This window comes from Phaenicophaeus curvirostris, chromosome 3 (genome assembly GCF_032191515.1).
Source record: "Phaenicophaeus curvirostris isolate KB17595 chromosome 3, BPBGC_Pcur_1.0, whole genome shotgun sequence".
NCBI classification, from domain to species: Eukaryota; Metazoa; Chordata; class Aves; order Cuculiformes; family Cuculidae; genus Phaenicophaeus; species Phaenicophaeus curvirostris.
In genome coordinates this window covers 71,089,835-71,111,607 of record NC_091394.1, presented here as the reverse complement: position 1 = coordinate 71,111,607, position 21,773 = coordinate 71,089,835, and the positions used below count along the sequence as shown (strand labels likewise).

Sequence of the window (21,773 nt, the reverse complement as noted above, 5' to 3'; positions counted from 1 at the left end):
ACATACTTTAGGATAGCTTCTAGGTGGATCTGTTCCATGATCTTGCCAGGCACAGAGATGAGGCTGACAGGCCAGTAGTTCCAAGGTGGTCTTTTCTACCCTTTTTAAAAATGGGCACAATGTTACCCTTCTTCTAGTCACCAGGGACTTCTCCTGAAGTAGAGGAAGACTCACAGCACTGCAGAGCAAGACTGAGTCGAATAATTTTTGACATCTGCAGCAGATGAAAAGTAACTTAGCAAAGAGGCTGTCAACAAGCTTTGAAATATGGCTGCATGTCTCATTTCTGTGTATCTGTTTCAGAGGGGCTGCTCCTAATTAGCACAGACATCACCAAGCATAGTCAGACATACATGATATGGGAAGTCAAGCATAGTAAAACCCCACCCAGACAAAAAAGGAATGTCCTCCCTTTTTACCAAACATTTCTGAACCCAGGGCTCCCTGGTCTCGCTCTGCATAGAACTATATCACACAATGGAAATAAACAAGTAGAAGGGAGATGTGTGGGATGTTATTAGTTCAGTGTCCTGTGGTGACCTGAATTCAGTCATACTGGTGATTAATTTTTCTTGTACTTACAGAAATCTGCCAGCTAAAAGCAAGGGGGAGCCTCTGTAAAATAACAATGAACACAGTCAGAGAGAACAGAAAATTCCCTCAGACATAAACACATTCTAAATGCTGACTCACAGCACCCTATATTTCCTCCTTTGCTGCCTTTTCAATCTCCTCATAATTTCACCTCACAGCTCACTTTATAGTGCCCTTAAAGTGCAACCCCATTCTTTGGCTTTTTGTTTTACTCCTACTACACTTTTCATTTTTTTCCAATGTGTGGTGGGTTGACTCTGGCTGGATGCCAGGTGCCACCAAAGCTGCTCTATCACTCCCCCTCCTCAGCTAGACAGGGAAGAGGGCTCTATCGGAGCCCTGTCCTGCGTGGCCAGTGATGTTCTGCCATTTGCATTCCTGCTCAGAATAACATCAGCTATCAGATATGGAATACTCACTGGTGTTGCTTTGGTTATTTACTTAGAAGTTGTTGAGATAAAGAAATATTTATGCATTACACCTTCCTCTGAAGTATAAAGCACAATCTCATGGTCCAGAAACTTTTGCAGTGGGTAACCTGGAGACAGGGAAGATACCTCCTGTCTTATCATCTCACTCAGCAGCATCCTCCTGCCCTAGAACATGGCAGCTAAGAGTCCCATCACTGCCAGAGCTCAGTGTAAACTACCATTCAAATTGCTAGTTTTAGATACATATTGAACTTTACCACTGTGCAATTAACTTTCGAAGGAGTTGATTCATATGACGTTACATGAAAAGCATTGTCAAAACAGAGTGATCTCACTGAAAGAACGGATGTGATGTTTTAATGATGTAGCATATTTAAGATGCTATTTCCTTACTTGTAGTCACATGAAATATTATCAGTACTCTTTAGTTAAATAAACATTTGAAAAAGATCCCACCCATCATCGGTTTCCATGAAGGTGTATTACAGTGGACATTGAAAAGTCTCTTTAAATTTCTGTTATTTCTACATGTTTCTGAAATTGGGAAAAAAGCATACAGAACAAAAATTCTTAAGTAAATGTATTTATTATTCTTGGATTTTCTAATGCAGAAATACTGTTATTTCAGGTATAGGCTTACAATCCTTGTTTGCTGTTCTTTGTGCCAAAACAAGGGACAAAAATACCCTGGTCAACTGCATTTTGATCAGGAGAATCAAACTGTGATTTCACACATTTATGCACAAATCTCATTGACAAAAGGACTGATCATATTTGTACATAAAGTGAGACTCTGCCTCAAAAAAACCCAAAAAGTTTAAGAACTCTTGGTGTCTTAATATCCTTTTTACATAGAAAAGAAACTTTCATACATGGAGAAAATATATATTAGGGATACGAAAACAAAGTTCTCGAAGTCCATGTCACTTTGATTGCTACAACATTAAAATGAAAATTAGTCTTTTAATATGGGCAACCTGTTGTGACACAAACAGAAAGAGCTCTTCTTTCATCCCATATTTTTAACTACATATAAATCAGCGAATGTAATTTTCAAAATAAACCTCTGTTTCAGCTGTCCATTGGTTTAAGAAGTTAAAAGATTATTTCTTTATCGATGGTAATGAAGCAATTTTATATCCTTTCATTATTTTATGTGACTATCAAACACCAAAAGAGTGCTCTTATTTATTTCCAAACATGCCTTGCCTATTATCTGGTGCAGCTCAGAGCAGAATATGGATAATGCTTAGAACAACTACTGAAAAATATGGTTTTATGCTGAAAACAATAACTCCTCTTAATTGCAACCTCTTTAGCATGGAATAAAGCAAGCATCAAGAGATATAGGCAATAGGAAATGGGTTTGTAGTTGTTAGTAGCATCTTCTTCCTTCCTTTGTGCTATTAAAACAAGCTAATGTTAAAGCAGTTATGAAAAGCCAAACAGACTCCCTACTTCTATTTTAATGGCAGGATTCTCCTAAGTAAATGTTATTCTCTGAAGGTGATATTCACATTTCACTACTTAACGTTTCAGTCTCTGGACCTGCAGCTGGAGTTCTGTCTAAATGCAACAAAGGACACAAACCAAAACCATCTCTTAATTCCAGAGGTCGCCTCATTCAAGCCAGCCTGAGCCAGGTCCTAGAGGAATGATGCGCTCACCATCCTGAAATACCGAGGCTGAGTCGGGCGCCAGTTGTCAACCAGGGGGAGATCAGGTTCATTCTCAGCATTCTTAGATAGGCTGCGGAGCTTTGCCATCTGCAGAAGAGCAAAAATTGAAGTGTACTGATGGAAATCCCCTGGGATCAAACCCGTATCCCAGCAATTAAACCAAGCAGGCTGGCCCAACCCCAGAAGCTGGGGTGAAAACCCCCTTCAAAGTTATGAAGATGCCTCACCCCATCACCACAAGAACTGTACTCATGTTCTTTTCCTAGCAGTAATAGTCTTAGAAAGAGTCAAAACAGGAAAATTGGGTCCTATTGGAAGGGGACTGTGAAAACTACTGTTATTTATGTATTGTTTACAGAACTGTGTACAGCCACAGAAATAATGTCCAAGTAATGTCCTAATAAACCTCTCCTTCTCTAACTCTGCCATAGTTTCTGATTGTTAAGAAGCCACTGGAATGGCAAAGTGTTAAGGCTAAATTATAACCTAATTGTTCATATCTGTGGTGGGTCTATAGCAGAGGATATATCTGCTGCAGTGACACAAAAAAGCCCATTATTAATAAAGATTATGTAAATCCAGATAATGATTTGGTCAAGGTATCAAATGGTTTGTAAACATGGTCTGCAGTTTGATTCTTCTTGGCCATTTTTAATCAAGTTATGGGTTTTTTTGAGGGATGCCATAAGTAGACTTCTGCCATGCTCTTCAAAACTGTATAATGCTCTTCCTCTACCACCTTCTGATTTTCAAAGGATGAAAGACATATACTCACCTACAGATGTTCATTTTATTATGTTCATTTGTTGTCACTGCCATGCACATCATTAGACAAAAAGTATATCAGCTGTGATTCAGACACTTGATGCTTCCCTGTTTGAATAGCTTACCACGAAAATGATGCATTCATTTTCCCATATGTACACTTGAAAATGTAGCCCCATGCCTGGCACTCATCAACTTTTTTTGGAACTAGCTTCAATACGCTGATGTACCTTCTACGGTACAGAGTTCAGGTCCAGTGGAAGCAGAACTTCTGTCTGAGGTGTAAAAGCTGGGTTGACTATGACTATACTAATTCCAGTTTATGGTCTGAGCTAGCTCAAGCATCTCAACACTACTCTTCACTACATGGCTCAGAAAAGCCAGCTGTTTGTTTGCCTGAACAATCATGAGGTCATATTTATTACCAGTACACTGTGCCTTAGCAGGTTTACTCATCTGAAATTAAATTTCAGATTTCAGATGAAGAACAATTTGTATGGGAACAGTAGGAGATATTAATGCTGATAAAGTACTATTGGAGAAGAGATTGCTAGGTTTAATATTTCTGGAAGATCTGCCCTACTCAGTAAAAAAATAAAAAAGAAGCATATAGAATCATAGAATCATAGAATAACCAGGTTGGAAGAGACCCACCAGATCATCGAGCCCAACCATTCCTATCAAACACTAAACCATGCCCCTTAGCACCTCGTCCACCCGTGCCTTAAACGCCTCCAGGGAAGGTGACTCAACCACCTCCCTGGGCAGCCTGTTCCAGTGCCCAGTGACCCTTTCTGTGAAGAATTTTTTCCTAATGTCCAGCCTAAACCTCCTCTGTCGGAGCTTGAGGCCATTCCTTCTTGTCATGTCCCCTGTCACTTGGGAGAAGAGGCCAGCACCCTCCTCTCTACAACCTCCTTTCAGGTAGTTATGGAGAGCAATGAGGTCTCCCCTCAGCCTCCTCTTCTCCAGGCTAAACAACCCCAGCTCTCTCAGCCACTCCTCATAAGACCTGCTCTCCAGTCCCCTCACCAGCTTGGTTGCTCTTCTCTGGACTTGTTCCAGAGCCTCAACATCCTTCTTGTGGTGAGGGGCCCAGAACTGAACACAGTATTCGAGGAGGCTATATACATATATATATATATACAGGCTATAGCTACATAAAGGTGAAAAAAAATAGTCTGTAAGTGGATAGAGTTGTTCCACAGTTAAACTCCTATCCTCTCATCAAAAGTAATCTGAGCACTTAGCTATCCACTCTACAACTCACAGGGATTTCTGGTGAATTGATTTTTCCTGCAGAGTACTGATTCGCAGTGACTGCACATATCCTTGTGGCTAATATGCTATTACCATCTGGCTGGAAAAGCATCCAAGTGATCCACTGTAAATGCACATGCACTTAAAATAATTACTATTAATGAGGCTGCCATGGTGGCACCCTTTCTAGGATTAGAAGTAATTGGTAACATAATCCTCGCTTACGAATACGTTACTTAGACTCCTGTCACTCTGCAGGGAGGAAGGTCCTTCAGTTTTATTTGTTACAATACCTCACATACACTGCCAATTCTGCCTGGAAAGCAGTTCTCTCAGAATAAGAGCCAATGACCAATCTATATGTATTAATTTATTTTTTACCTTATATGCTCTATTTTTTTCTAGAGTAGGATCAGTTAGAGAACAGTCTGCATGTTTCCCAAAACTCACTAATTTAGATAAGCTAAAAAAAGGGCCATGGCCCAAATACAGCGGTAATAAAAAAGTCTTTTCATGAAGCTGGATCAATGATGTGACTAGTTATTCTTTTAAAAATGCATTTTAAATCAGAGATACTTAGAAATGACCACAACAATAGTTTTTCCCAACAATATCTCTAGCTGATCCTCTGTAATATAAAACTCTAGGCAGATTTATTTTGTGGAAACCAATCAGACTGTATTTGTATTTCTCACACAACTACCAGCTTCAAAACAGTCCATTAATTTTCAGATGGACAAGGAAGCAGGAGTCAGATCAGTTCAATAAGCTGTGAAAATTAAGCTGTAAGTTATATGAATATGTTACCATATTTCTCCTCTTACCAGCTAAGGCTCCCGTCATACCTGAGTTCCACTTTTTAGAAGATAAAGAACCTCAAAGTATCAGAAAATAGACTTTTTTTTTTGATACATGCACATCAATCAATACAATGCAATACCTTATCACCTTGAGAAAAGCTATGCTTCTACATGCAATGTATACATAGTATGTCAGGCACCTGATTAATGTTTATTTTCTCAACATCGTGGATCTTGAAATTTGAAATATCCTGTCATTATAGTCTGCTGAGCAGAGGAATAATCTCAAATGAGAAAACTGACCTGTATAGTATGAGTAGAATCATAGGACAAAAAATAATGAAAAAGGGTATTCAGATCTCTGTAAATGGGATTGAGGATAAATAAGAAATACTTCTCTGTTGTAAGTGATCAGAGAAGGCTTTCAAATTAACAGGAAATGATAGTTAACTGATGCTGCTCTTGTTTGTGAAAATTTAATTGGTATACCTTCCAGAAACATGCATGTCAAGCACCTGATATAACACTTCCACAATTTTATTGGTTATATGATGTCATCTAGAATGTGGGGCAGACAGAATCACCAGACCCATTAAATCTCTATTCTGATAAAAGATGTTTTTGAAAGAAGCATGCTATAAGAGGCCCATTTATATGGCAGAATGTTCAAAAAGCTGGAAATGCTCAGTTGCATTACATGAGAAAGCTAGAATCCTGCTTCATAAATTGTGCAATGTAGTTAACATATTTGACTGTCTGACAGCATTTCACTGCAGATGGGCAATTTTTGAAAGCAGCTTTATATCTTAATTTATCCAGTGATTAATCTCAAGCATTCATCATGATAAGCAATGAATGCTTTACGTGAGGAAGCTTGAGACAATATAAATGGTTGAAAAAAATCCTGCATAATCAAAGTTCTTGGTGCAGACCTAACCTAAGCTTTAGCTAAATGTGTCAGTGTTCTGATTTAAATAGTTGTGGAAGTATACAAATTAATGGCTTGAGCCTTCTTACATTGGCTCTTGGTGTAATGCAATGTTTTCAGCTCTGTGTAGAATAAAAGGTCTGAACCAAATCCAGCTCCATCATTTCCTACTAGCAAGAGTTAATATCATTAGAACTCAGAGACTAGGAAACAAAGAGAACTACTCTTTTCTTTAGCTGATCCCACAGAGGTAAGAACTCATATATAGTGACTACTGCCTGCTGTCAGTCACACTCCAAACTACTATAAATTCCTACCATCTACACTGTGTTATGATTTTACTGATTTATAAAACTCTCTGGTGTCTATGGATTTGAACAACCATGATGTCTAAAGTAGCTAGGAAACAATGAGCTGTTCCAAGTAGAGAAAGTCATCATCTCTGCTCAATTAGCTAATGTAGGAGTCGCATAGAGACAGATAAAGAGATGTGTCTAATAGGTTGATTACACATATTAGGTTGTAGACTTTTTGTAGATATTTGCAGGCTCCCTATGGAGTCCAAAGGTAGTTTCTAAGGCATTCAGTTCTTCAATGTCCTTTAAATTGGGCAGTTTCTCTCAGAATCCAATGGGTATTTTCCTTCTCTAAAGAATGGGATCAGGTAATGGCATGTAACTAAAAAGAAGTAGGTTAAATATTACCTATTTGAAGTTTACCTGGTCTGAGCTAACTGTGATAGGCTCTCTAAGAATAATCCAGGTGATGCACTCTTCGCAAGGTGGAGTAGTGAAAGACCCATGGTACGTCCAGTAGTCATGAGATTTAGGGAAAAGAATGGAAGGATCGAAGTTTGGAAAAGGAACTTCTTTCCCCTTTAAAAAACACAAACAAAAAAACACAACAAAACCAAAAAGAAAACTCTTCAACAGCTTCAAGATCAGGTAAAGATGTAGATGTTTAAGAAACAGTGAGTGACTCAGATACTTGAAAGGAACTAAGGAAACTAAGCATACATATACACAATACATAACAAGGTGCTGTAAAGATAAGTGGACTGAATGACCCTCACAAATGGGCTCAGAGAAGCATGGCACAATGTACAGTTAAACAATGCTACTTGACCTGAGCTAACTCATGTGAAGCAGCATCCAGTACTGATGTGCTTACGAATTTCTGTGCAGAAATAATATTCCTTCTGGTCTCCTTTTTTATGGAAATTCTGCCTATCTGTTGAATATTGGATTAGGTCACCATACAGTGTAGCAGGACAGCTATTCTAGATTTATAATATTTGTGCTGATAACAAACAATGCCTATGAAATCATAGAATCATAGAATGGTTTGAGCAGGGACACCTCCCTCTAGTGATCAGGCTGCTCAAGGCCTCATCCAACCTGACCCTGACCATTTCCAGGGATTGGGCATCCACAACTTCCCTGGGCAACCTGCTCCAGTTCCTCAATACAGAATCGCAGAATCACTAGGTTGGAAAAGACCTCCAGGATCATGGAGTCCAACCGTTCCTATCAACCACTAAACCATGCCCCTCAGCACCTCATTGTGGAGAATTGCCTCCTTATGTCTAGTCTAAATCTTCCCCTCTCCAATTTATAGCCAATATACATTTGTAGTGGAATTCTTATCACATAATGTTATTGGAGACACTGATGTCTAGGCAGTGGCGTTTCCAGAGGTCCATTAGGAAGTCTATTTAAAGACTGAATGGACCAATTTCCAAAAGTGCCTTTCTTTTGTCACTGACCACTGAGGGAATAAGACTTCTGGCCAGTTTTTAAGTGAATAAAGTCTGGTGAGATGACTCTTATTTTCAAAAAATAATAAGATTCACTAAAGCCAAAGAAGACTCACGTAAATGGAAGAAAGGACATTTCTTGTTAAGGAAAAGCTACCCATTGTTTTATTCACATATATTCTAGCAGTGTGGCAGAGTAGAATTTGAAAACTAGAAAGTCATGCCTCTTGATTTTTTTTTTGTCCTGAGAATTTGCATCAATCTTCCTACGTGCAAAGTCCAACATTGTTACCTTTGTTTTGATAGCATTTATTTCTTCAAGAATTCTCTTCATCTCTGGTTTGGGAGTTTTCCCTACCTGTAAAGAAAGCATGAGCTAAACAAAGAGTTCTGCTCAATCAGTTTTCTTCTTTCTCCTATTTTTTTAATGTGCATCTAAACAAATATCAGCTGTAAACCCACAATGCACTAATGCAACCTATCATCTCTACCAGCTTAAAAAGCTATGTCTACTGTCAGTACCCTCTGTCTATATCCCAAAAGATATTATATTCGGAAATTGTATTAGTACAGAAACTCAGCATCATGGGTAATTTCACAATACAGCTATTCCTGTTAACATGGGTTTTTAGCGTAACAAAGATAAACAATTCTTCAGACTCAAGTGAAGAATTTGAATAAAGCTTCATTCAAGTTTAAAATCCAGATTTCATGGTAATATTTACTGTTTGCAACACTGATCTCAACACAGATATCCATTTTTCTATCTCTAGGGAATATTAATTGAACAAGAGAGAATAAAGACTAATATTTCTGGCTAAGACTGCCTGTTCCCAAAAGGATTTTAAAAAAGGATGAGCTACATGTATTGTTTGTAAGTTAGTTTTGCTTGGGAGAAAATTCACGAAAAGCCTAGGAATGGTACCTGTCCTTGAAATCAGTCCATGATTACACAGAAGACAGCTGCCTGCTATTGGTCAGAGGGCCACTGTTGACATGTGGCCAAAACAGAGGCAAATACATCTGGATTTACAGCTTCCACCAGCCACATAGTGACACTATGGGACAAGTGTGTGTAGTACTGGATATCACTTGAAATTACAGAGCTCATGTTCTATAACATGAAAAGCATGCATTACTTTAAGTCAAGCCCTTCAACATGCTACAATCCCTAGAAAACATATTCGGGTTGTTTAGCTTTTTAAACTCTGTAAGAATAGAAAACTCTAAAGTAGCAGTACAAAGAAGGGTTGCATAGAATCATAGAATCACCAGGTTGGAAGAGACCCACCAGATCATCGAGCCCAACCATTCCCACCAATCTCTAAACCATGCCCCTCAGTACCTCATCCACCCACACCTTAAACACCTCCAGGCAAGGCGAGTCAACGACCTCCCTGGGCAGCTGGTTCCAGTGCCCAGTGACCCTTTCTGTGAAAATTTTTTTCCTAATGTCCAGCCTAAACCTCCCCTGGTGGAGCTTGAGGCCATTCCCTCTTGTCCTGTCCCCTGTCACTTGGGAGAAGAGGCCAGCACTCTCCTCTCCACAACCTCCTTTCAGGTAGTTGTAGAGAGCAATAAGGTCTCCCCTCAGCCTCCTCTTCTCCAGGCTAAACAACACCAGTTCCCTCAGCCACTCCTCATAAGACTTGTTCTCCAGCCCCTTCACCAGCTTCCTTGCTCTTCTCTGGACTTGTTCCAGAGCCTCAACATCCTTCTTGTGGTGAGGGGCCCAGAACTGAACACAGGATTCGAGGAGCGGTCTCACCAGTGCCGAGTACAGAGTTGAGAATAATCTCCCTGGACCTGCTGGTCACACCATTTCTGATACAAGCCAAGATGCCATTGGCCTTCTTGGCCACCTGGGCACACTGCTGGCTCATGTTCAGTCGGCTGTCAACCAACAAGCCCAGGTCTTTCTCCTCCTGGCAGCTTTCCAGCCAGGCTTCTCCTAGTCTGTAGCACTGCACAGGGTTGTTGTGCCCCAAGTGCAGGACCCGGCATTTGGCCTTGTTAAACCTCATGCCATTGGACTCTGCCCAGCGGTCCAGCCTGTTCAGATCCCTTTGCAGAGCCTCCCGACCCTCCAGCAGATCAACACTTCCACCCAGCTTAGTGTCGTCCGCAAACTTGCTAAGGGTGCACTCGATGCCTTCATCCAGGTCATTGATAAAGACATTGAACAGGGCTGGACCCAGCACTGAGCCCTGGGGAACCCCACTTGTCACTGGCCTCCAGCTGGATTTCACACCATTTCCCACCACTCTCTGGGCCCGGCCATCCAACCAGTTTTCCACCCAGGAGAGTGTGCGCCTGTCCAGGCCAGAGGCTGACAGTTTCTCAAGCAGAATGCTGTGAGAAACTGTGTCAAAGGCTTTACGGAAGTCCAGGAAGATACATCCACAGCCTTTCCCTCATCCAGCAGCCAAGTCACTTTTTCATAGAAGGCGATCAGGTTAGTCTGGCAAGACCTGCCTTTTGTGAACCCATGTTGACTGGGTCTGGTCACCCGGTTCTCTTGCATGTGCTTCATGATAGCACTCAAGATCACCTGCTCCATGACTTTCCCTGGCACTGAGGTCAGACTGACAGGCCTGTAGTTTCCTGGGTCCTCCCTGCGACCCTTCTTGTAGATGGGCACAACATCAGCCAGCCTCCAGTCCAGTGGTACCTCCCCAGTAATCCAGGACAGCTGGAAGATGATGCTTCTACTTACTTGCAAAAATATGGCCAAAACAGCTATTCCATCAATTCTTCTTACAGCATCAAGGTAATTACTGTATTTTGGATTCCAGTGTAACAAATGCAGCTGGAAACAAAGAAAAACATGTAAAAAAATCCATTATTCAATAACAAGCCATCAGAGGCTGAATTTAGGACTCTTCATACACGTGAGCAAGTTTGGAGCAACTAAGAACAAAGGCTTTCCAAAAAGAAAAGGAAAAAAAAGGAACAGAGATTCATACATGAGTTACATCAGCCATATATTACCATTTATGATACTGTTTGCTTTAAAATAAACTTTAAACATCTTAATACAGAAATTGTAAAAAAAAGAACATCCTAAAGCCAGAGAACATAGAAAACATGCTTAAATAAGCAGGTAGAATATGCAGTTCAAAAGTCATCTACTGATACATAATTCATTTCCATTTGGCTTTCAAGCAACAGCAATTCCAGAAGACAAGCCATCTGAATTTGAGCTCTGTATACTACCAGTTTACAGCTTTCATCTTTTTCAATCCTGTAGTGATAGAAAATCAAAGCAACACATTCTTCCTCCTTTCTGTCACTATAATTTTATACTTCTGCTATTATTCTATACTTTCAGAATACTGTTTTAGTAAGTTTGTACTGCTTTTCAGTAATTCAGTCACGTTGTTCTATCTTTCAAGCGACACTGGCTTGAGAACATGGAAACTTTTGTTTCACATAGTATGTTTGTTTTCTCATACTGCAAGAATCATTTCAACCTAATTCACATTAATAAGAAACAAGAAGAAAACATCACAGATAAATAGAGAACTCATTGTAAGGCAGAAAAACAAAAAATTTTGTCCTACCTGAACAATAATGACAATAGCCTCTTCGCACTGTATTTTAAAGTAAAAAGTGAGGAGTCTTACCTCTCCTGCATATCTCACTCCATTCACAACGTGCTCAGAGCCATGGTCATCAGATGAACCCCAGTGAAAGTGAAGCTGACGAAGCCTATAGACTCCTTGAAGTGGGCCACCTCTCAGCACTGCAATTGATAATCTGCATCAGCATTAAACTCAGGTATCTTCCAATTTTTAAAAAAGAAATCTAAGTATTTTAAAAATATTTACATGCATATTTACTGTACAGATGTTCTACGTTCTAAGAGTACTGAGTACCTCTTGGAAATCTGCACTGATTTTAGCAACACTTCAGGCAATCATTTTCAGCTACATACACTTACAGGCAGATGAAAATTATTTGTTTCTAGACTTCCATTACAGTGGATCGAGACCATTGCTTTAATTCAGATATGTGCATTCATAAATGTGCATATACTACCCTCTGGGATATGCCAAAGACACTTGAACAGGAATGGAAGATGCATACAAGCTCTGTAGCAGAACATGGGGTTTTTTAAAAGCAGTATCTGGAGGCAAGGTGAAATACATTACGTTATCAAAAATGGCATGAGATGCCTATGTTTGGGTAACTTAAGTAAGACACTAATTAGAACTGTCAAGCCTCTAGAGCAATTGCGCTTGCCTTAAGGTAGATGATAACCTAAAGTGCTCTTTTGGAGTCCAATGATTAAGTGTGACTCCATCTCAGTAGACCAGAAGGTGAGATTAAAAACCTAAATGTAAGTTTCTTAATCTCCCCCAAATTCCTTCTAATATCTACCTATATAAAAGCCCACTAAAACAGCCATGACTAAGATGAATGGAAGTTCTAGACAATAAACAAATGCCCATAAAATGATACAAATTGAGCTTTTACCTGTGATACTGCATGAAAAGAAAAGCAAAAGCTTTAAAGAGGAATCTGCAGGCTTAACCATTGATATACGGGCAGCCAGTTTGTCTCTTCGTCCTCTGAAATACTGCAGTCCTTTTCACATGGCTAGCGGAATGGCTGGACTTAGTTCTGAATATTTGAAACGTGTCATTTCTGTTCCTGTTTCTGCTCTACAGGAAGTAACAGGATGGCCACAGCAGACTTAGGAAACTAACTCCCTTAAACTTGCAGTCATTAAAGTAACATGGCCCAGCTGCACGAATACATAAACCAGCCCAGAAAAACAGGAGAGAAAAGTATTCACTCCTTTTTTTGGTGCCTTATAATTGCAAACTGCCACCCCATTGCTCAGAGACTGACTCTTACATGGGTTTGGACATCCTCCTCCGCCCCAATGTCTTATACCAGACATAATAATGTCATGTCAGTCTGAAGTGCTTGCTCAAATTGTGTTCCTCCATCCACGTTGAAGAACGATCCATCACAAAGTAATCCTACATGGACACACATGGCTGTCAGCTTCGGTAAAAAAAGCTCACTTTTTATTTGATCCATCATAAACTGAGCAGCATGAGACAGAACTGGTAATAAAAGCATAGTTTTTTTCCACTATTCTTGTAAGCACTGGGGCAGACATTTGTCCCAAGGAGGGCAAGTGTTGCACTAGAGGATGTAACCAACCTGAGAAGAAACTCTGTATCTCACTCCACTGGTGTGCACAGCAAATTGAGGGTGCAATGCAGTTTCAGTGGAGATGGACACTCCACTTTATCTTAGTCAGCAGGGTGTCCTTAATGAAAGAAATGTGAGAATAAGGTTTTAAACTAAGTCCACCCATTTGCTGAGCAGTTTAGGTAGGGGTCTGGTTATTAATCTGCACTAACGTCAATAGTCATCTATCCTCACTAAAGTAAAAGCGGCCTAGTTATGCTCTTACAAATGCCTTTCTTGTTTGCTGTGAAGGCATACTGTGAAAGTCAAGTGGAAAAACACAAGGAGCACTAAATAGACTCATGAGGTGAGCTGGGTTTATAAACACGAGAACAACTGTTCTTCTAAGATTTATGATCCTCACATCCTACCAAATTCATAAAATGAACTGGTAAACCACAATGAAATTAAATTAGTATGGTATTACTGCCTGACAATTGAAAAAGATACATTACTTTTGCTATGCTGCTTTATTACAGAATCTAGCAGTGCAGTAAAAAACCCTCAGCTTTTTAATGTCAGAGTCACATTTTAAATGCTATAAAGAAGGCTCTGCTCGAAAGAGTTTTTCTGTAATGAAATATGCTGCAGGGATAAAATGTATTTCCTAAAAGCTTTTGGAACATTTTACATAGTTCTCACTGGCATTTTCTTTAAGTAAATATTTGAATAGACACACAGAAGAATTAAATTTGTTTGTATTTGAACTTTATACTCGGATGGGGACAGACTGGGAAAAAGACAAGTGCCCATTAGAAGTCCATCAGTGTGTTACCCACCCTCACCTGCACCGCCACACTTCATGCCTGTTGATCAGAGCCTGTTCATCAGTGAGGTCTCACAAAATCTTTGATCTATGGTAGGGGTGAAATCTCCATCTCCATGGGCAGAAAACTGACAGTCCATCTTGTAACTGTAGTATCAGCAGGTCCTTGACTGTTCAAGCATTTTTATCTTTTAACAATTGCATGGAGGTCCAGTTAACAGAACTCAGCTCCTAAATCCACATACTCAGGCTCTGCAGTGCTCATATTAACACTCAATACCCTCATGCAGATACTACAAATGATAGACATGTTAAACACTGAAGGAGGAACTTATCTTTTCTTGGTTTTAGCGCAATGCAGTATAGCCATCAAGTGGTACGTACCACATCTACAAAAGCACTGAAACTTAGCTGTGCTACTCTTGCAAAATCAACTTACTTGTTCCAGTTTAAATTCAGTACACAAACTATTAAGCAACTTTTTGAAGTAATCAACCACAATGTGAGTGTCTATACACAAACTTCCCCCAGTTTTTATTAGTTACTGGATATGTCACTATTTCAGAACCAGTCAACAAATAAATGTTTATTCACCAGAAGCTGATAATCTAAACCTCATTTACAAAGTTAAGAGATTTACCACAAATTGGCAAACTAGGAAATGCTGTTCAGAAACACTAGTCATGCTAAAAGAGACAAATAAACAACAAGCTTTCACTACTTACAGTAAAGGTCTCTATTATTTTTTTTTTTAATTTATTATCCATTTCCAAAGTTAAACATTCCTTTGACAACAAATTGAAAGATTCTCCAAACAGCATCAAGGTAAACTTGTAATAAAGCGTGTCTGTACTCTAAGCCCCTAAATGTCATCAATCAGAAAGTCAATAAAAAGAGAACTAGGAATCAGTTTGGCTGATGAACTTCCATAAAGAATCAAGGAGATAAAAGCAGACAAAGCGAGGAGATGAAGGCAGGCATCCATTTGACATAGCCTTGGTGCTTCTCTACCCAGTTGCTGTGGCCAGGTCCCAGTGTGAGACATATTCATCATTATTGTTTATTAAATATTTCAATGCTTTGATCTAACCTTCTATCCACAGGTATTACAAAGAAAGCCAAACAGTCATAAATTATAAGGAAGTTAAAAGCTACAAATCTCACACAACATCATGACAATGATCCCACCAGTTAGGTGGTCTCAGGAAACTTCCCCAGTATAAACATTTTTGAAATTTTAAAAGCTAATCGCCTCTCCCAGTAGAAATAAAATTGCAGCCCTAATACAAAACAAAACCAGAATCACTGCTGGATCTAAAAGAGTATCTCAGTTGTTGTTCAGGCCCAAAACCATAGCAATGGTAGGCTGCCAAATAACCCAGTTTCTACAATGTGTTTTATTGAGACCATCACAAGGCAGCACAACTACCTAGGAGATTTTTATTTCAGCTCCCAGCTGTTTCCTGTGTTTTGAGACTCCAGCCTCCACCTGCAATGATTTTACAGTGCTTAAGGTCCTTCTTCCACACAGCTATGGTAAGACAGGCAACAGAGTCCACAACAATCCAATAACTTGCATAGATAGGCAGCAGAGGCATGACACAGCTCCTAAAGAAGGCATCTGTCATCAAAGCTTTCAGTTGTATTGCAGATTCTTACAGTCAACCAGACTTTATAAATAGCTGCAGATAATTTTTCCAATTCCTTCCACTAGACTAACGCCAAAGAGAACAGCAAAAAGGCCTTTTTCAACATAGTATGTGAATTACATTGGATTTTACTTTTTCTGGAAGCTTCTCTCTAATCATCTGAGTTTAAGAAACTGACCCAACAGTGAATATTCAAAGCATTACTGGCAGAGAAGCCACAACGAAAGTAAAACTTGGAGACATCCAAAGTAATTACTTTTATCACTCATTTTTGCAATTTATTCAGCAATCCATTTCACCTATCATGAATGAAAACCTAGATATAACTACAGATAACAAACAGATATGACTAAGTGAAAAAAGTCAGGAAAATAAAGGAAGTTAACTAGTTAACTCAGAAATAATTCAGAGCGGTAGATACTTACACAGATAGACAGACAGATAGAACATTTCTGTTCCAAAGGAATAAAACCTTCATTCCTATATGACTGCTATGACGTTTGTACGTATTGAGCAGCAGGTGATTCCTTTATACAAAAAATAAGTCACTACCTGTTCTAAAAAACTTAAAACATGCTTAAGTCAGTAGGAGTACGCACAGTGGAATTTGTCCTGCAATTAGCATTATGAGAAGGAACACCACCCACAGACTCTGCAGGCAATGATATAACAAAGGAGGCATAACAATAAACACTAAATGTTTATTGCCTTCAAAGAGTTGAGAAATACACCTACTTTTTTTCCAGTGAGTCACTTTTTATTTTTGAGATCAGAGCACAATTGAGATCAGAACACTTACTGAGCAATTAATCTGAAAAAAACTTCAGAACATTCCAAAACTTTCTGCTCTTTGGAGCCACGGTGCTGCATCCATGCTGTAGATTGGCATGCCTGATACTCCCTCCCAAGCAAAATCTGAGTAATTGTAACAATAACCAGTTTGACGTTTATGCAGAAGATACCATTGACATATTTGATGGTGTCCCAATAAATAAAAGAGATGGTAAAAATGGTAAATAATGGTCATGGAGTTCTTCTCATATGCCACAGCTACATCTCTTTGTTGACTTATGTTATTTGACATCGATAACAGTTTTATTCAAATAACACTAAAGATTCCCACTTTGCCAGAAAAGTAATCAAACTCTTGACTTCAAAGTCATTTGTGAGTTTTGATAGAATATTAACTAGTCCAGGTTACATACACTTTGATCCTCAGTGTTCATGAAGCCCAAGTCATTCACTAAAAAATTTGTTACAGCAATTCCATGCCCATAGATATTTGAGATCAATCAACCTATTAGCAAAATTCCTCCTCATAATTATAGCTGTCGATCCTAGTTACGTTGTAATGGAGATTAGAACTTTTAATGCAGTTAAGAAATAAATCTGTACACTGTGGAAAACAGACTTTTCAGTATTTTAGTGAAATTGACATTTCTTTTTCCTTTTCTTACCAACTCATTTACTGTGAATAACAACACAATTCTGTTGACCTTGATACAAGAATAAAGAGTGAGGTATGCATTTGATTTTTCCTTTTTATCTCAGTACTGATGCAATTTCACACTACTTTCAGTAATGTTTTTCCTTTGAAATACAGCCAACAGTATTAACATGAAACCTCAGTGGTTCTGCCAACATAAACTAAATATTTCTAGCACCTGTTAGAACAGACATATCTTTTCAAAATATATAACCCAGTAACCCTTAAAAGCTTTACTTTATACATGCAGCGCATTTCACGTTGTCATAAATAAGAATGGATAAAAGATTTTGGACACTAAACCTGAAACACTGGAATTTCTTAGCCCTAAAATCTTCATTAAGACAAAATCTGAGGAATGCCAAAGAGAGTTTTGATTTATTAAATACCATGACTTTGAGGCAACATCTGGTTCATTATTTCATTTATCAGAAATTACATGGGTACAGTTTTCAAATATTGTAACTTCCGCCATATACACAGTTAAAGATGTTCTGTCGGGCATCTCAAATAGCCTTTAATGGAGAAATTCAGTCCTCATAGATAAAGCCTGGACTCCTTGCTCCTGGAAAGCAACACAACTACAATGGCTTTTGCAAGCTCAGATATTTACTTAACAACTTAATTGATCCTGCACCAACCTTCTTTGCAGCTCTCGGCATCCTCTGATTTTACCTACAGACTTTCAAAGTAATCCCAGGCCTTCCTTGGTAATTGTGTAGGGCACTGCAGTCACAGAAACTTCTATGTTGCACACAGGCAGTACACAGAGACCTTCTGAAAGCCATGAGCATTCCAAGCACACCCTGTCTTCCAAGGAACTTGAGAAATAGCCACTCATATATGAAAACAAAACTAACCTGATCTATCAAAAGAATCATCAAATACAACTCTGCAGGTCTTCCCATTATTGAGGATGGTCTTAGCTGCACCAGGATCGTAGCTAGCAAACCATGGTAGCAAGGAACGATCGTAATGCACATCTTTGTTATTGATTTCGATAGGTGACTGATGGCGCCCTTTGGCAATTGGGTAATTTTTGTGCCAGTGATCCGGTCCTAGAAAAAACAGAGAAATATCTTGAAAACCTTTTCCAGCTAGGTGTGAATTATATTTGTATTACAATAAATGGAAGCTTGGCTTTGCTTAGCTATAGAACACCAATAAAATGTGTTAATAAGCATGTTTCTAATCACCTGTTTGTTAATCATGACATGCCAAGAAAGCTCTTTTCCAACCTGAATGGTTCTGTGGTTCTGTAAAAAGCAATGAGAGTGTTGTAGTTGGAACATTAGACACTGCAAGTTATTTGGTTGAACCTAAACTCTCACGGCAGCCTTGGGTCTTTCTTTATTAGAAGACTTAAAGTACACCAAGAAAGGAAACTAGAGGTGTGTACTCCCAAGTCCAGCAGTGGCTAGAAATATGATGAGATACACCTAAATGATTCAATTGTGGCACCAGGTACCCATCTGGTGAGAGAAAAGGCCATGGATATCTGAAGAAGGTGGGAATTTGAGAGGTGGATTTAATTACTGTTGTGGTCTTATCAAGAACTTCTGGAAAAAGCCTGATCGAGGCTATGCTGCTCTTCCCACTGTGAGAAACGCTTATTCACTGGTAAAATATTGAAAAGGACAAAGTCTTTGAAGCAAAGACAATAATATTTTTATATTACAATTCAGCACTGTATCAGATGCCCTTCTAAAAAAAAGGCATCCCATCTTACAAAAGCACTGGATATACATACTAGTTCTAGACAAACAACCGTGTAAGTCCCCAAAGAATGTTTATTATTCTAGGTTATCCAGCCATGTCTGGAGACTCACTTCAGGTTATCTCCTGACCTAAAACAGCTCTCTCTTACAAGAAAACTAAGAATATCAATAAATTCTCGCAGATCTAAGACAGTTTATCTCTTGACCTAAACCAGCTACATCTTACTAGACACCTAAGTACCTCAACAAATTCTTGCAACAGTAAGAGCATGTTTATTCTCTCAGGTTATTTATCCATGTCTGGAGATTGTCTGCATATTATCTCTTGATACAAGACAGGTTTATACGACAGGGTAAATAAACATACAAACCAGCTGCAGCAAAACTTATCAATTAATTCTCACACCGTGATGGAGAAGAGAGAAGGAGCAGCCCTCCCTGCCCCAGCAGGCGAAGGGATGCTCTGCAGGCTGGCACTTGCTCCTCCTTCATCAAGGTTACCTACAGCTGGATTTTAAAGCTGTGTCGAGTTCTAGATCGTATTAGCAGCAGGAAACCCGACGCCGTTTAACCTCCGCCACGGCCTCGCCTTCCACCATCTCCGCTCCTTCCTCGCCCGCCCGCATCCCACGCTCCGCGTCTCGGCGCGGGGACCCCCCTCTCCCCGGGGCTCGGCTGCCCGCGGGGTCCCCGCTCACCGTTGTCGCCGTCATAACCCCACGGGAAATAGTTGGGATTGATCATGGTAGCGCTGCCTCCCCCGGCGGCTCCGACACGACGGTGACTTCGTGTCGCTGCGGCTTTTTATAAAGTCCCGCCAACCCCCCGCCCTCCCCCGGAGCGGGACAGCGGCCCCGGGGCGGGGAGAGACCGCGGGATGGGCTGCGGGGGGGAGGAACCGAGCTTAGCCCCCTTGCATCGGGCACTCCTCGCTGGAGTGGGAGGCCGGGTGCGGCTGGGCAAGGGCTCCGAGATAATAACTTAATAACAACTGGATAGTCATAGAATCATAGAATCATAGAATCATAGAATCATAGAATCATAAGGCTGGAAAAGACCTCTTGGACCATCAAGTCCAACCATTCCTATCAAACACTAAACCATGTCCCTCTGCACCTCATCCACACACCTTTTAAACACTTCCAGGGATGGTGACTCAACCACCTCCCTAGGCAGCCGGTTCCAGTGCCCAATGACCCTTTCTGTGAAGAATTTTTTTCCTGATGTCCAGTCTGAAACTCCCCTGGTGCAGCTTGAGGCCATTCCCTCTTGTCCTGTCCCCTGTCACTTGGGAGAAGAGGCCAGCACCCTCCTCTCTACAACCTCCTTTCAGGTAGTTGTAGAGAGCAATGAGGTCTACCCTCAGCCTCCTCTTCTCCAGGCTAAACAACCCCAGTTCCCTCAGCCACTCCTCATAAGGCCTGTTCTCCAGCCCCTTCACCAGCTTCGTTGCTCTTCTCTGGACTTGTTCCAGAGCCTCAACATCCTTCTTGTGGTGAGGGGCCCAGAACTGAACACAGGATTCGAGGAGCGGTCTCACCAGTGCCGAGTACAGAGGGAGAATAACCTCCCTGGACCTGCTGGTCACGCCATTTCTGACACAAGCCAAGATGCTATTGGCCTTCTAGGCCACCTGGGCACACTGCTGGCTCATGTTCAGTCGGCTGTCAACCAACACGCCCAGGTCCCTCTCCTCCAGGCAGCTTTCTAGACAGACTTCTCCCAGTCTGTAGCACTGCATAGGGTTGTTGTGCCCCAAGTGCAGGACCTGGCACTTGGTCTTGTTAAATCTCATTGGACTCTGCCCAGCAGTCCAGCCTGTTCAGATCCCTTTGCAGAGCCTCCCGACCCTCCAGCAGATCAACACTTCCACCCAGCTTAGTGTCATCCACAAACTTGCTAAGGGAGCACTCGATGCCTTCATCCAGGTTGTTGATAAAGACATTGAACAGGGCTGGACCCAGCCCTGAGCCCTGGGGAACCCCACTTGTCACTGGCCTCCAGCTGGATTTCACACCATTTCCCACCACTCTCTGGGCCCGGCCATCCAACCAGTTTTCCACCCAGGAGAGTGTGCGCCTGTCCAGGCCAGAGGCTGACAGTTTCCGAAGCAGAATGCTGTGAGAAACTGTGTCAAAGGCTTTACGGAAGTCCAGGAAGATACATCCACAGCCTTTCCCTCATCCAGCAGCCAAGTCACTTTGTCATAGAAGGCGATCAGGTTAGTTTGGCAAGACCTGCCTTTTGTGAACCCGTGTTGTCTGGGCGTGATCACCCAGTTCTCTTGCATGTGTTTCATGATAGCACTCAAGATCACCTGTTCCATGACTTTCCCTGGCACTGAGGTCAGACTCACAGGCCTGTAGTTCCCTGGATCCTCCTTGCAACCCTTCTTGTAGACGGGCACAACATCAGCCAGCCTCCAGTCCAGTGAAACTTCCCCAGTCTTCCAGGACTGTTGGAAGATGAGAAAAGTTGGAGAGAAGCTTTTTATTGGATAGTGCGGGGACAGAAATAGGGGAGATGGTTTTAAGGTGAAAGAGGGGAGATTTACATTAATTATTAGGAAGAAATGCTTTACTGTGAGGTTGGAGCTACGCTGGAACAGGTTTCCCAGAGGAGTCATGGTTGTCCCATCCCTGGAGATGGCAAGGATTTACTTTGAGCAACCTGACCCAGTGGAATGTGTCCCTGCCCATGGCAGGGGTTGGAACGGGATGATTTTTACAGTTC

General features: G+C 40.7%; 1 protein-coding gene across 2 annotated transcripts; it reads right to left on the bottom strand.

Annotated features, from left to right (window-relative positions):
• Window positions 1–1,624: 1,624 nt before the first annotated feature.
• On the bottom strand, window positions 1,625–19,800 carry LOC138719240 (carbonic anhydrase 3-like). Of its 2 annotated transcripts, XM_069854320.1 has the most exons (8): window positions 19,739–19,800; window positions 18,183–18,380; window positions 11,840–11,958; window positions 10,930–11,022; window positions 8,506–8,571; window positions 7,583–7,687; window positions 7,177–7,332; window positions 1,625–2,791 (listed from the first exon to the last, which is right to left on the bottom strand). In XM_069854320.1, exons 1-8 carry the CDS (start codon window positions 19,782–19,784, stop codon window positions 2,672–2,674), a joined length of 903 nt encoding a protein of 300 aa, XP_069710421.1. In that variant the 5' UTR covers window positions 19,785–19,800; the 3' UTR covers window positions 1,625–2,671. The 2 variants fall into 2 exon arrangements, with proteins under 2 accessions (XP_069710421.1, XP_069710422.1); XM_069854321.1 differs by lacking the exon at window positions 7,583–7,687.
• Between the last annotated feature and the right edge of the window lie 1,973 nt (window positions 19,801–21,773).